The following is a 14368-nucleotide window of genomic DNA, read 5'->3' as shown; positions in this document are numbered from 1 at the left end:
TCCTCTGCAAGTCATGCAAACCACCCCCTCCATGCCTCCATCCTGCACACGAGCAAGCAGGGAAGCCCTGTTAGTTCATATCTAGGAGTCGTCTGTATGTTGGATGTCCTTAACCCGCATACTACCTGTATTGTTATAGCTGCTTGCATTGCACAGAAAATTTGGATTGCAAATTGAGCCGAGGGTAAATCCTTATGCCAAATCGGGCTACATTTAGTAGTATAGATTCCCTGGCAGCTCATAAAAAGAAATAAAAAGGCATCCCATAGTGTCTTCTGCAGACTCGCTGATCCAATGGCACTCCCCATTAATGGGTGAATGACAGCCAGTGTCATTCATTCTACTTCCTAGCCCAGGGTGTCAAGCCTTGAATTCACATGAGAATGTTTCGAAGAGTGGTGCCAAAGCATCATGTTGTTGTATGCCATTCTCTGTAGCATTTATGTTCCCTACTTTGCCTATAAAAGGACCCGTGAAATCACACCTAGAAGGCAAGCAAAAGATTTATTTTTTCAATGGGCGTGACAATGCTTTGTGGGGTGGGCTACTAGCAGGGTCAGGGAATCTGGGGCTCACCAAAAAGGGGACCCACCAAAATATATACCCACCAAATATTTCCTACACCACCCCAGGCACTATCAAAGGAAAGGTCATGACGTCGGCTTAAGTCATCTGATTTTGTACCTAAATGTCTACATTTACCAATCATTTTTTAATAAATGTCTCATATTTGTTAAATCTTCCCATATGTGATCAGTCTCTATCTGCTCTGATATTTTTTTCTTTTTATTAAGTTTTCTGGTCTCTGACAATGTCAGTTCTGGCAGTGCCAACAACAGGTGCATTTCCCTATCTACGTGCACGTCAGATTAATCCGCAGCCACCTTGTCTGATCTGTGCGCTCAGGTGAGTAACCTCTTCAAGTAATTGTTTGTATTTACACAGGTTACAACCAGGTTCTCTCCGCTTCTTTAGGCAATTAATGAGACCACACTTTCAAACGACTCATCTGTGTGTCTAGACCTTTTTAGGTTTTGAAATAAACCCCTGGCAGCCTTTATTGGGCACTGGAAGGCCCTCTAAATTTTAAATGATGTTACAAATCGTTTAGCAATGAAAAGCCACCCTTGGGTTCCAGTCTAGTAAATCTTCAGTAATTGGACTGCAACATTGTAACTTTGCAGCAAACCACACGGTTGAGGAGATGAACCATAGACTGATCTGGGTCAGACAACTGGCAGACATCAACTTTTTTGGTGCTATCCCTAAGCATATTGGTACAGGACACTGTTTCAAACCTTTTAACATGGTGGAACCCCTTGAAATAATTTTCAAGTCTTCAGGAAACCTCTGCTGTAATTATTATATCCCCTACTCACAATATGTTAATATAATGGTTAATTGGAAGAATGCCACTTACATTGCTGGCCATTGGGAAGAATGTCACCCAAAAAGATCATTGTTAAACTGAGAAGCTCATTGCTCAAGAAACCAGTAGCAGACTCTGGAGGAGGTTCCACAGAACCTGATTGAGAAACATTGGTCCAGAAAGTAGATGGTGAACCTATTCATATAGTTTGTATTCTGTGAACAGAAAGTAGAGTAGAGTAAAAGTAGAATATTGTGCCAACATGGCATGGTCCACTGTTGTAGCATCAGTAAACCCACCCTTGGAAAAGCCATTGTTTGATTTCAGGCAAGGAGGAGCTGCAGGAAATCAGTAGCACTGAGATGTAACAAAAAATGAAAAAGGTAAAAACAAGTATAATTATATGTTATGGCAATACCTTATAGTACATAGTGCTTCAGCAAGCAAATGCTTGGTTAGGGTTAACATGCATTAATTTTTGATTGCACAGTGAGGGTGACACCATCATTTTTCTTTTACTTTTTTTTTTTATGAATCAAACCCTCTGGGTCACTCTGGCAGCTTTTGGTGATGTATGCCAGCTATAAAAGCTGACGGCTGGAGAGCCTTCCCCGCCTATCCGCACTCCACAATGAGGTCAAGCATTACTGTGCACACTCTGAGAGGCGAGGGATTGCATTGGCTCATCCAGCGTGAGAACCCTCGGCACGCCATCATTGGGTTGTCCAGGATGCAGTGCTGTCATTTGGGATATTTGCATGATAATGAGAGTGGATTGGCATTTATGCACAGCAATGCTAATGGAGGGACTGCAAAACATTTCAGGATGGGAAGGGAAACCAAACACCAAACTAGGGACTAGGGACAGACAACTAAACAAGCCTTGTTAATTGCTTGCCATGCTCAAAAACTTTTTCTATCTTCCCAACACCTTTTGGAGCGTTAATGTCATTATTTCCATCCAGGTGTAACACTGCAGGCCATGTTCTGATAAATCGATTTTTTATAAACCATTTGATATTGCTGCTTAGGCACATTATGCAAATTGTTGATTAAAACTTTGGTTTACATTTAATGCAGAGACAATGGTTATTCATGGCTGTAGTGTAGCATGTAATACAAGATGAAACTTCAATAAGTGAGCTTGTGTGTTCGCAGGCATTAACAAAAAATATCCTTTATGTTTGAGAGGGAATTGCACAAACAATCAAAAGACATTTAAAGCAGACCTCCAGCCTTCCCATTAATAAATCTGCCCTAGAGCCTCCCCGTCTGTCTTGCACAGTTGTGACCACCTTCGGGCTTTCCTTCGCCCATTTCCTGGATGGATGACATCTATCGTCATCTAGTCCTTTTCATCCCCCAGCCTCACTGTCTTTATTCCCCCCCCTTTCTTGGCTATTAATTCTTTCATTTCTTTACTAAATGGTGGCTCCTTATCACATGTGGGTTTTTTTGGTTCTTCACTTCCTCCTGACCTCCACCTATCATAGAATTGTTGAATTTGCATCACTCCTCCATGGAGTCAACACACTGCTTGCATCAGGGATGAGGCTCTTGAAAAAAGTTCTAAGGGAGGGTGCTGTTAAGTTTTCAGAAAATCTCCCCATCCAAAGCTTGACAGATCTCTCTTAGACAATTGTCTTTGCAACAGGTGTCAGCAAAGATTATTTCTGTTTTGGTGGCAGTGTCAAAGTTCATAGCTTCTGTGTTCCAAGAGATTTCTCTTTAGTTTACAAGATCTCCCTTGGTATCTGGCACAAGATGTTATCAGCAGATCCTTTAAGTGACATTGCCTCCCAGCTTGCCTTCTTCGCATGGTGCGTGCAGCTGCCATCTCTTCCAATGTACATGTCCATCCACCTGTGATTCATCAGACCAGTCCGCCATCTTCCATTGCTCTATGGTCCACTTGGGCCTATTCAGGGTGCTTTTGGCAGAGAACAAGGGTCAACGTGAGTACTTTGGTTGTCTGGTTGAAATTGTTGACTAGATGTTGTCCACATAGACCTATAAACAGCAAGATGTAATGCATTTTGTGTTTGGATATTTTCCTACCATTGACAGAATTATGTTTTTAGGCAAATTGTGCTACAGTAACTCTTTTATGGAAGTGTACAAGACAGGCTAACCCATCCCTCTCCACGTGTTTCAATCAGCCTTGAGTCCCCATTAGCCTGTTGCTGGTTCTTGGGTTGTCCTTTCTTGGACCATTTTAGGTTAGTAACAACCAATGCATGCAAGTAAAATCCCTGCCATTTTAGGCGATGCTCTGATCCCACTTGTCCAATTACCACAATTGGTAATAGTCAAAGTTTTTCAGATCCATTTGCCCCTTTTCACATCACCTTTAGGAACTGACTGTTCACTGGCTGCCTAATATATCCCACCCATTGATAGGTACCATTAATCAATTTTATTTACTTTACCTGGCAGTGGTTTTTAATATTGCAGCTGAATAATGTATGACAAGCAGTTGCTGCATGCTTAAAAGCTCCATAAAAAACCCACTGAAATGATTTATAGAAAATCAAATGAAATGTCTCCTTTGCAGCATATAAAGTCACAATGTATATACTTTGATTTAAAAGTACAGCTTGTTTATGCCTCTCCCAACTTGTTCTGGCACTTTCCTCTGCCACAAGCGATGACCCTGCCACATGCCTTTCCCCTTACAAGTGCAGTCAGCTAAAGTGCACAGGCCTCTCATCTCAGCGGCAGCAGGTGAACCAGGTGACACTGAGGTCTGTCTCTGGGTGGGGAGAGGAAGCTGTCACTCTTGAACGCGCTTCATTGGGTTTCGAGCAACACCTCTCACATTCCAAGGGGACCTCACCAGGTACTGACTGCCTACCTTACATCTCAGTATTTGTAGATTAAATCGCACTTAGACAGGACGGAGCGCTCTCCCCCCCCCCCCCGGGCATGGGACAAAAACAAATGGCAAAAATAAAACTTCCTTGACAAACATTGTTGCTCAGGGGGTGTTTGAATGGCACTGTGTTAAAAAAATTAATAAATAACTATACACATTTACTAGCTACTTTATTGGATACACCTTGTAAGTACCAGGCTAGACCTCCTTTTGCATTGAGACTTGCTATAATTCCTAATGGCACCCATTCAACAATGTGCTGGAATCATTCCTCAATGATTTTGGTCCATATTGATGATAATATCATGCAGTTGCTGCAGATTTGTTAGCTGCACATCCCTGATGTGAATCTCCCATACGACTACTTCCTAAAGATTCTTTATTGGGTGGAGATCTCATGACTGTGGGGCCATATAAGTCCAGTGACCTCATGGTCATATTCAAGGAAACACTCTGAGATGACTTCAGCTTTGTGACACCGTGCTTTGTCTTGCTGGAAGCAGCCAGCAGAAGATGCAGACATAAAGGGATGGACTATGGTATTTAAACAATGCTCAGTTGGTACTAAGGAGCCCAAACCATGCCAAATATTAACCAAACCATAACACCATGGCCACTCAACAACTAAAAATTGATAAAGGTTGGGTGGATTCATGCTTTCACGTTGTGCCACCAAATTCTGACCCTTCCATCAAAAATCGCGTCTCATCAATCCAAGTGACTTTTTCCAACCTTGTCCTCTCCAATTTTGGTGAACTTGTGGTATTTGTATCCTCAGGTGCCTGTTCTTAGTGTCCCTCGGTGTGGTCTCCAGCTGCTGTAAAGCTACGTACACACTTCCAATTATTATCGTTGGAAAACGAACGACGAACGATCCTGCACGATATCTACGAACGATCGTATAGCACCGATCCTGCACATAGAGATAACGACACGATCGTTCGTAAATATTGTACACACAATAGATACGATCGTTTGAGTGATAGAGGAACTATGAGCACGACAGGAAGTGAACGAACGTTCGTTCATTTCGCATGCTCAGCCCATGGACGATCAACGAACGACCGTACACACGAATGATGTTCAACGATCGTCGTCCAATCCGATCCGCCGGTCCGGTCGTTCGTTTCCAACGACTTTCCTCGTTCGTCTGCGTCGTTGGTTACTTTTTTACGAACGATTTTTTGCCCAATCGATCGTTCGTCGTTCGTTTTGAACGATAAAAATTGGAAGTGTGTACGCACCTTAACCCATCTGCTTCAAGGTTGAGCATTTCAGATCTCTTCTGCAAACCTTGGGTAAAACGAGGGGTTATTTGAGTTACTGTTGCCTTTCTATTAGCTTGAACCAGGCTGGCCAATCTCCTCTGGCATCAACAAGGCATTTTTGCCCGAAGAATTGCCACTCGTTTTTTTTCCCCCCTTTTAGACCATTCTCTGTAATCCCTAAAAATGTTTGTGTGTAAAAATCCCAGCAGATCAGCAGTTACTGAATTATTTTTACCAACCTCCAGCCTGCCTGGCACCAACAACCATGCCATGGTCACAGTCACTTAAATCACCTTTCTTGACCAATAGAACATAGGCACTGCCAGACTTTTGGAATAGCAAACTGCCAATATAATTCATTTTCCGCTCCAGTTGCCCCAACCTGGGATCCAAATGTTGTTAAAGATGTGTTAGCGTCCAATTATGTCATTTATCGCAGTTTATTGGAAATGAAGGGACAAAAGACGGGAGCGGAACATTATCGAGCTGTGGAATTAGGTCATGTTGGCATGTCTGATTTTGGCAGAACAAAATGCTACTCTCAATTTTTTTTACTGTTTTTCCAGTGATACATGCTGGCTTTCTAGCTAGTTGTTTGTAACAATATGTTTCCTTTTATCCAAATTGACTGGTTTTCTGCCAACAGGGGGCGATGTGTTATGAGCATCTATGTCTAATGTCCAGCTCGTAGTTGACTCTGCCATAGGGAGAATGGAGTCATGGACGTCCGGTAGTGACAAATTGGTGTTGACCATGGTAACCAATCAAATTCCAGCTGTTGGTTTTCTAATATGGATTAGAAAAGAAATGTTTGCATTGGAATATTTTAATGACTGAAACAATAGCCACCATAACTTGGTTCATATTACCATTTTCTGCCATCTTCCATAATGCTGGTTTCACTTTGTTACTAAAAACTTGACTTCTTTGACTTGATGCCTAGCCCTTCCCACCAGTATATCCCTTGGCCAATGGGATAATTTTAGAAAAACCCCAAAGATCCAATGATGATGTTATTGGTTTTTAAAACATTTGTGATAAAAACAAAAATTTAAAAAGCCCCATTCAGTCCTGTAAAAATGTTAAAAAGGCAATACTGGTAGTCCCCGGGTTACATACGAGATAGGGACTGTAGGTTGGTTCTTAAGTTGAGTTTGTATGTAAGTCAGAACAGATACATTATTTTTTTTTAAAGCAATTAGGACAGATGTTTGTCTCAACATATTATTAGGCAGCGTGGTGTCAGTTACTGTATAAAATCCTCACTGTGAGCTAATCACATTCCTTAACTTCTGGAGCAAGCTGTGCTTTGATATGAAAAAGGAAACAACTGCAGAGTTCCTCTTGGTAATTAAAGAGTTACAAGAGGCTGCAGAAAGAGCTCAGCCCCCTAAGATCACTCACAACCTCAGCTGTGTTTAGCAAAAGATTTCTTCTGCAAGTCATGCAAACCCCCTCCCCCCATCCTGCACACCAGCGAGCAGGGAAGCCCCGTTTGTATCTAGGAGTCGTCCATATGTCAGATGTCCTTAACTCGGGGATTACCTGTAGTATGTTGATGAGGGGAGTAGGGCAAAATAAATTGGCCATCATTGGCCTGAATATTTTACTATTTTATACTTTTTCCATTAAAAAAACAACAACAAAACAATAAAACAAATAATCAAGAACTAAATAAATAAATAGATAAAGTAACAATAAACAAATGCAAGCCAAAAATATAAAGATGGAAAAAGCATAAAGACAATTAAACACAAAGAAATAGACTACACATATTCAAACAACAAAACTATAACCTAAATAAAAAACAGAAAAAAGACTGCCCTTTAAATGAAGGATCTAAACTTTGAGGGTTTTGGACAAAATATCGCTGACTGTGAAATATTGCAGAAAAATCAAAATCACTGCAAAAAATCTCATCCAATTCACTCATCCAATTTGTTATTGGCAGTTTTCAACCCTGCAGTTCTTCAGGAACTTCAGACCTACCTGCAGCCATAGCTACACAGAGAGTAATATTAATCTTTTACTATTATTTGTTTTAATATTTCATAGCTGTCCTATTAAATTTAAAAGACAGGATCACCTAAATATTATGCAAAAGGTCAATTATGCAAGTAATGTTTTGGGTGCTGAAAGGTTTTCTTGCATGGTTAAAGTAAGAATCTAAAAGATAATTGTAATTTTTATTGTGCTTTCTTACAGGAAATTTTTATTCTCCTTTTTCTTTTTTTCTATTTTTATTATTATTATTTTTTTTTTTGTATTATACCTACTTACTATACTGAACCCCAACATTCTTGCCTGAGGCACCAGGGGCAGAGATGCAAGGGGCTATCATAGCCACAGCCAGCTTCTATCTGACTTCATGCTTTCTCTCCGTACAACGTTCTGCCAATTCTTCATCCAACTGCCCTCCTATCCAATTCCACATTCCCCCCCCCCCCCCCTTTCTTTAACTTTATTGTTCAAGTACCTGAATTCACCATGTATGATGCTTGCCAATGCCATTTCCAGCGGTCAACCAACACAGCAGTCTGTACATGGGTGGAAGCGGTTGTGATGAGAAGCATAAAATGACCATGAATGGACAGATATGGTCCTACAAGATATTTACCTTTTCCCTTGGAACAGCTGTAACATCCCCCACTGTTCTGGGAAACTTTTCAAGAAGACTTTGGAGTGTGGTTGTGGGGGATTTGTGTCTATTCAGCCAAAAATGATGGAAGGTTAGGTACCAATGTTGAAACAATAAGATTGGCTAAAATGTGGCGTTACCATTCATCCCAACGGTGTTCAGTAGGGCTGAGATCAAGACCACATATGTCTATCCACACCAAACTTGTCAAATTAAATTTTCAAGGAGCTAAACGTGTGGACCTTTGTGCATTAGGACTATATCATTCACACCACACTGGTACCAGGTGAACTCCATATTTTGGAGCGGTAGCCACTAACGTTTGACTATATAACATAGAATGTAATCCACCATGGCAGGACAAGGCCACATTCCTGTTTTTTTTTTGTTTGTTTTTTGCTACAATGTACAACACACTATCCAAAAAGTGACTTTTAGTCTTTTATTGCAGAAAAAGCTGAAGCTTATGATAAAATAGTCAAATGGCAAATGATGTTGAAGGTGACATGCCTTCTCCTTTAAGCCCAAAACCCGACCTAGAAAAAACATGGGAGTTTACCGTTGCTGTGATCTCATTTTGCAAATGCTAGCCTCATATTTCAGCCCTGCCTTACACTGCCATTGATTTATTGAAGAAATAGAAGCTGATGACTTGGCAAAGTCCATGTTCAAAAAAACAAGTTTGTAAGGCAAGTTCCCTTTAAATACCCATTCATATGCACCGTAAATAAAAATCTTGAGCAAGATTGAAATTAAGTTATTCATGACTTAAAATGAATATTCACTTAGGGGCTATTTATGAAGCAGTGAAACTGAAATCCTTGAAACATCCCCTGGAGTATTCTTCCAGGTCTATATGTTACAATGTAAGTAATTGATTCTAAACTAGTTTCACTGCATTGAATAGATCTCTTCAAATCAGTCCCACCTCTACAAGTGATTCAGACTGCAACATTGTAATTTTTTAGCAATTTACAAAATGAAAGGCTACAGCATAGGTTGAGCTATGTGAGACATTATTGAACACAACCCCAAATTACACCGGCACCAGGATTGGCAATCACATCTGAGCTGGCATCTCAGTCCAGTAAGTATATGGGTGATACCTGAATAAAATGGGCTGGGTGGATTTGGAGAGAAAACAGGTGGAAGGTTTGGAAGGGGGAGTACTGTGGTATCTTTAAAAATTAGGTTATGTTCACATTGGCCAAATGCAATGCATTTATTGTGCTAAGGAATCCATGCCTCCTAGGAGATGTAGCTGCTTCATAGAGAATGAATGGGGGTGGCCGTGAGCAGCCGCGGGGAGCTGTGCGGGATCACTTGATCCCAAATCAGGTTTGATTCTTAAAAAAAAAAAAAAAAGGGAACAAAAAAAGCGCATTTTCCAAAGATGGAATCAGCAGCATGCTAATAATATATAACTTTTTTGTACAAAAAATTAGAAGTTCGGGAGTTTTAAGTATCTTTTACAATATTATTTTTTATTATAAAATAAATAATTTATGAAAGTCATCTCTGGTACCGTCTGCTGTTAGCAAAATTTAAATCCATTTTTTTTTTTTTTTTTTTTTGCTGCTGGAGACTGGCAAAAGTTGTAAAGGGCACTTGTTGTATATAGGCTGGCACTAAATATTATAACAGGCATCTTGTGACTGATCATTTTTGACCGTAATGCTTAACAACTGGCACTTGGGAATCATCAATATGGGAATGAAATTCCTACTTCAACGCAATTCACAATATTCAATTTTTTGCAGTTTATCGGCCCTATTCGCGGCCAATTAAACTGCTCACTTTTTTTTAAACCTGTAAGTCTAAAAGTTTTCATTTGTTTTTTTTTTACAAAAATATTTTCAGTTTAATGAAAAGTCAAAGATATAAAACTACTTGAGCAGTTGAAGCATTAAGAAAGCAAAAAAAAAAGTGTTTTTTTTTTTTTTTTTTTTTTTTTTTACTTTTATCCTTACAATGTATTTGTTTTTCTCTAAATATAAATGTATAAACCCCCAATAAAAATGTAATAAAACATACACAGTACATACTAAAATATATCTGAGAGAGTCTAGTCCTCATAGAGGATGTAGAGTTTTTTTTTTTCAAAAAAAGTCTCTTTGAGAATCAAGTTGAAGGTTTTCAAAAGTATCTTCTCTAGTTTCATCTGTCAAGGCAGGAAAGGGAAAAGTTTCTTAGAGTGACACGGATTTAGTTTTTTTGCTGGCTGCCAGCAGAGGGCGTTGTGCCACGCCTAGGAGAGGGCACTGCTTGACTTGAGAAGGGTGAGTTGTCCTTTCTGAAAAGTCAGTAGTCTATAGTCATTTGTCTATGGCCTGGTCAGCTGTGTGTAGACAGGCTGCTCCCAGTGTTGGGGGCTGTGGGTCTGAGGAATGGATGGGACCCCTGTTGTATCTGCAATTGGTGTGTACATGGGACGTTGGCTTGGGTTCATGTAGCTGAACGTTGAGTAGAGGCTCGAGCTTTGGCCCGCGGCATGGCTGTAATATGAGTTTGAGCCCTGGTGTTCGTTGTATTCATACTGTGAGCGTGTGATGGTTGGGTAGGTAGACCCATAATGCTGGAGGTTGAAGGAAGTGTAGTTGAGCTGCTGTGGGGAATGTTGTTGCTGCTGATCACTGTAATGACTTGGACTAAGCTGCTCAGTTTTGATGTGTGTCCTCTGCTGGGACTGGTTCTGCTCGTTGTTCAGTGTCGATAAGCTATGCTGTTGCTGCGGCTGTTGAGGCTGTTGCTGCGGCTGCTTGGACATCCACGTGTGCCCAGTTCCAGCTGGACCACTGGTGGCACTGCTGATGCCATAGCTGCCTGTGTAGGTCACCTGTGTGGAGGCAACTCCTGGATGGCCATTGGGTGGCAGGTACTGGTCGAACTCATTAACGTCAAAGGTCTCAATGTTGGAGATGACCTCGCTGCTTAGCTCTCCAATATCCACATCTCGGAAATCAATGTGAGGAGGCTGGCGGCCAGTCTCCTGCAGGGGGCGACCTTCACGTTTCAAGTCTGGTTTGCCAGGCTGAACATCTGTTTTAGGGGTAGTTGGTGGAGTTGGTGGGCCTTGTGACTGACCTGAAATAAAATTGAAAGAAACATGAGCATTTTTGGCCTTCATGGGTTGGAAAGCTTGGAAAAACATTTTAAAAATAGGCAGGATAAACCAATGTAGGACTCTAATGGCTAACCGTGCTGTGCCAAGCTAGAACTCCTTGCACATTGGTAGCACAAACATTCAGACGTCATAGTAGGAATACACTTTGGCAGAAAGGGGTTAAATCCAGTTTTCATGCTATAAGCACCTTAACTATCTTATATCTCAGCTCCTCAAACCCAACTCAGGTTTCCTGCAAACAGGTGCCATATAATTGCAATGATAACAACGCTAATGATTAACTACATCTACAGTTGGGTTGAGTTGTACACTGACAGATGGGTGTTTAGCAGGAAATGTAATGCAGTATAAAATAAGTTTGTGTGTATATAGAGAGAGAGAGAGAGCGAGAGGGAGAGAGCGAGTGAGCGAGAGTGAGTGAGCAAGAGAGAGAGAGAGAGAGAGAGAGAGAGATTGAGGCTTATGCAACTCTGCACTGATTGAGAATCTTAGTTACTATTCAATTATGCAAAAAGCAACGTTAAAGTTTAGTACCTGAGTGTTCTCCTGGAGAGTGCACTTCGCTCATGCTAGAAGCAGAGTGTGGTGAATCGGCTTGGAGAGCCTTGAAGATGGCATTGGGGGAGATGTGGGTCTGGTCGGAACCGTCTTCTTGTTCAGACTGCCCGTTCTTTACAGACTTTCTGCGGCGGGGCTGGTACTTGTAATCTGGGTGATCTTTCTTGTGCTGAATTCTCAGTCTCTCTGCTTCCTCTACAAAAGGACGTTTCTCGGTTTCATTCAGCAGCCTTAAAAAAGGACAAAAACAAAATGGTTAGATTTTTTGTGTAATAAATGTGCTGTTCTTAAATTATCATCTTTTTCTATCATCTCAATCTGTTTACCTATTGTTCTATCGGTCTATAGATAAAGATTCCTATCAGTCTATATATATACCTAATAAAAGCCTGCAAACAGTATATGTTGTATGTACAACACAGAAACTTGCTTTTTCTATATTTGTAGTTTATGCCAACTGTATTAACCAAACAGCCAGCTGTAAAAATGTTCTTTGTAAGATATATATACACAATAAATGGTTGCATGCTTTAGGAATGGAGACCTTTATTTTTGTATTATGTCCCTAATAAAGGGTTAATAGCTAACTGTTCCATTAAACCCCAAACAATCTCAGCATAAACTGCACCAAGAGAATCAGCAAAATAAAGCAGACCAAATTCAGGGAATGAATCTCCTTTAATGATAGTGTAAGCAATCAGATAAAGTCATAAAGAAATTGCTTTGAAGTTGAGATGAGTAATTCCTATACAACCAGCAGGAGTAAACCTCGGGCTATACACAGCAGCATGCACTGAGCCCTCCAGCAATGTATTGTAAATGGAGAGATCAGCAATGAACAAACACCTTAGCACAGCTTAGAATGCCAGCACAGAGCTTCTACTTCTAATAATTAAATATATATATAAATGTATATATATACAAATACAACCTCTATATGGATTGCATATGCAACAGTAATCCCGCCTCTTGCTTTATATTATATACAATCTAGCAACATATGGTCTCTAAAAAAATAATAATAATAAAAGTATTTTGAACATCTACCAGCTGGTTTATAATACCAAGAACACATATGCAATAATACATTGTAGCAGGAATAAACCATACATGATAGCACTAGGTCTACATTTGCGCCTCTCCATGCTGAACTCAGCAGAGCACAATTGCGCATCACATCAATATTCGGAACAGCAGCAACAGCCCAAAAGTTGGCACATAAAATGCACACAAAATGTTGCCCACGTTGGCACTTACGCCTTCAGCTAACCTATGCTAACAGATGGCAAGACCCTGAAATAATAAATATGGCTTGGACAAGGATACACGTTGCAACAGCAAGGTGCCAATATTAAATCAAAAAGCCACATTGGCTTCCAATAGGGTGGCATGCTAGCACAATGCAATTTGTTTAAGAAACTGGGTGGCATGCAACTTACCTCCACAGCTTGCCCAGGGTCTTGCTGAGCTCCGCATTGTGCAGATGTGGGTACTGGTCTGCCAGCTTCCTCCTAGCAGCTTGTGCCCACACCATGAAGGCGTTCATCGGTCGTTTGACGTGCGGTTTGTTCTTGCTGGATCCATTCACCCTGACTGGCATGGGCACCAGGGTCCAGTCATATCCCTTCAGCACTTGGCTGACCGCCTCTCTAATACAAGCAGGGAATTTTTCTTCCTCTGTCTCCTTCTTGAGGTCCGGGTCCCCCTTAGGAAAAGTATTTTCTTGGGGTCTGGTGTTCTCTGTGTCAGAACCAGACCCAGATGGGCAAGGGGACCCAGCTGAGTCATCAGACATGCAAGGACTGGGGGCCCCAGACAGGCACTTGTCTTGTTCTTCTGTCATCTTCAGGAAAGGATCCAACAGATTCATGCGAATCGGATGGGGAGTTGGGTGCAAGGAGAAAAAAAATGGTAAAGCTGAAAGATTTGTAGAAGGATGGAGCTGGCACTGCTAGGCTGCTCACAGAAATTGTGATCTGCAAAGTCTCTTGGAGAATGAAGAATAAACCATATGTGGCTGGGTAATCTTCCAGGCTCCCCTTGACATGCACAGGCTGACTTGTCTGCAGCTCCTTCCAGCACAGCAATCACACTAACACAACTTCACAGTCTGCTCTGCTAGTCACAGGGATGCTGCAATAAATACCATCCTCCTTTGTAACTTTCTGCCAATCACAGACAGGCACTCCCACTTTTACTGGGTGGGACTTGGTGCTGTTCTAGAATCTGAAAAAAAAAAATCAGAGAGGGAGAGAGAGTGAGAGAGAGAAACTTGGACTCTGCTGTCAGTGCTGAACTAACTGCAGTCCTGCCTTTGTTTGGCTAGACAGTTCTTAAACAAATGTTGTATATTTATCACAGTTGTAAAATTTATTGCACTGCCCACATCTCCAAAGACATGTAATAAAAAGGATCACAGGGTAGACCAAAAGGTGGTCAGAACCCCCCAAAAATCTCCTGCGCCTGGCAGGTCAACAGAATGCAATATTCAGGTGGATCATGGTGGAGTTTATTATGACTTGGCAACAATGTATCA

At 41.1% G+C, this 14368-nt stretch overlaps 1 protein-coding gene across 1 annotated transcript; it reads right to left on the bottom strand.

Moving 5' to 3' along the window:
- Positions 1–9505: 9505 nt before the first annotated feature.
- SOX9 (SRY-box transcription factor 9) lies at positions 9506–14002 on the bottom strand. The gene is made up of 3 exons (XM_072403459.1): positions 13272–14002; positions 11809–12062; positions 9506–11234 (listed from the first exon to the last, which is right to left on the bottom strand). Exons 1-3 carry the CDS (start codon positions 13700–13702, stop codon positions 10474–10476), a joined length of 1446 nt encoding a protein of 481 aa, XP_072259560.1. The 5' UTR covers positions 13703–14002; the 3' UTR covers positions 9506–10473.
- Between the last annotated feature and the right edge of the window lie 366 nt (positions 14003–14368).

This window comes from Pyxicephalus adspersus, chromosome 3 (assembly GCF_032062135.1).
Source record: "Pyxicephalus adspersus chromosome 3, UCB_Pads_2.0, whole genome shotgun sequence".
NCBI lineage: Eukaryota > Metazoa > Chordata > Amphibia > Anura > Pyxicephalidae > Pyxicephalus > Pyxicephalus adspersus.
Note: the sequence above shows the minus strand (reverse complement) of the source record. Positions and strands in the feature narration are given on the sequence as shown.

Bases quoted from the DNA above. Each gene is read 5' to 3' on its own strand.
- SOX9 (XM_072403459.1), bottom strand. From the start codon at position 13,702: ATGAATCTGTTGGATCCTTTCCTGAAGATGACAGAAGAACAAGACAAG. The intron at 12,063-13,271 runs GTAAGTTGCATG...TCCTTTTTTAAG, and splicing joins ACCCTGGGCAAGCTGTGGAG to GCTGCTGAATGAAACCGAGA. The intron at 11,235-11,808 runs GTACTAAACTTT...ATTTTATTTCAG, and splicing joins CTCTCCAGGAGAACACTCAG to GTCAGTCACAAGGCCCACCA.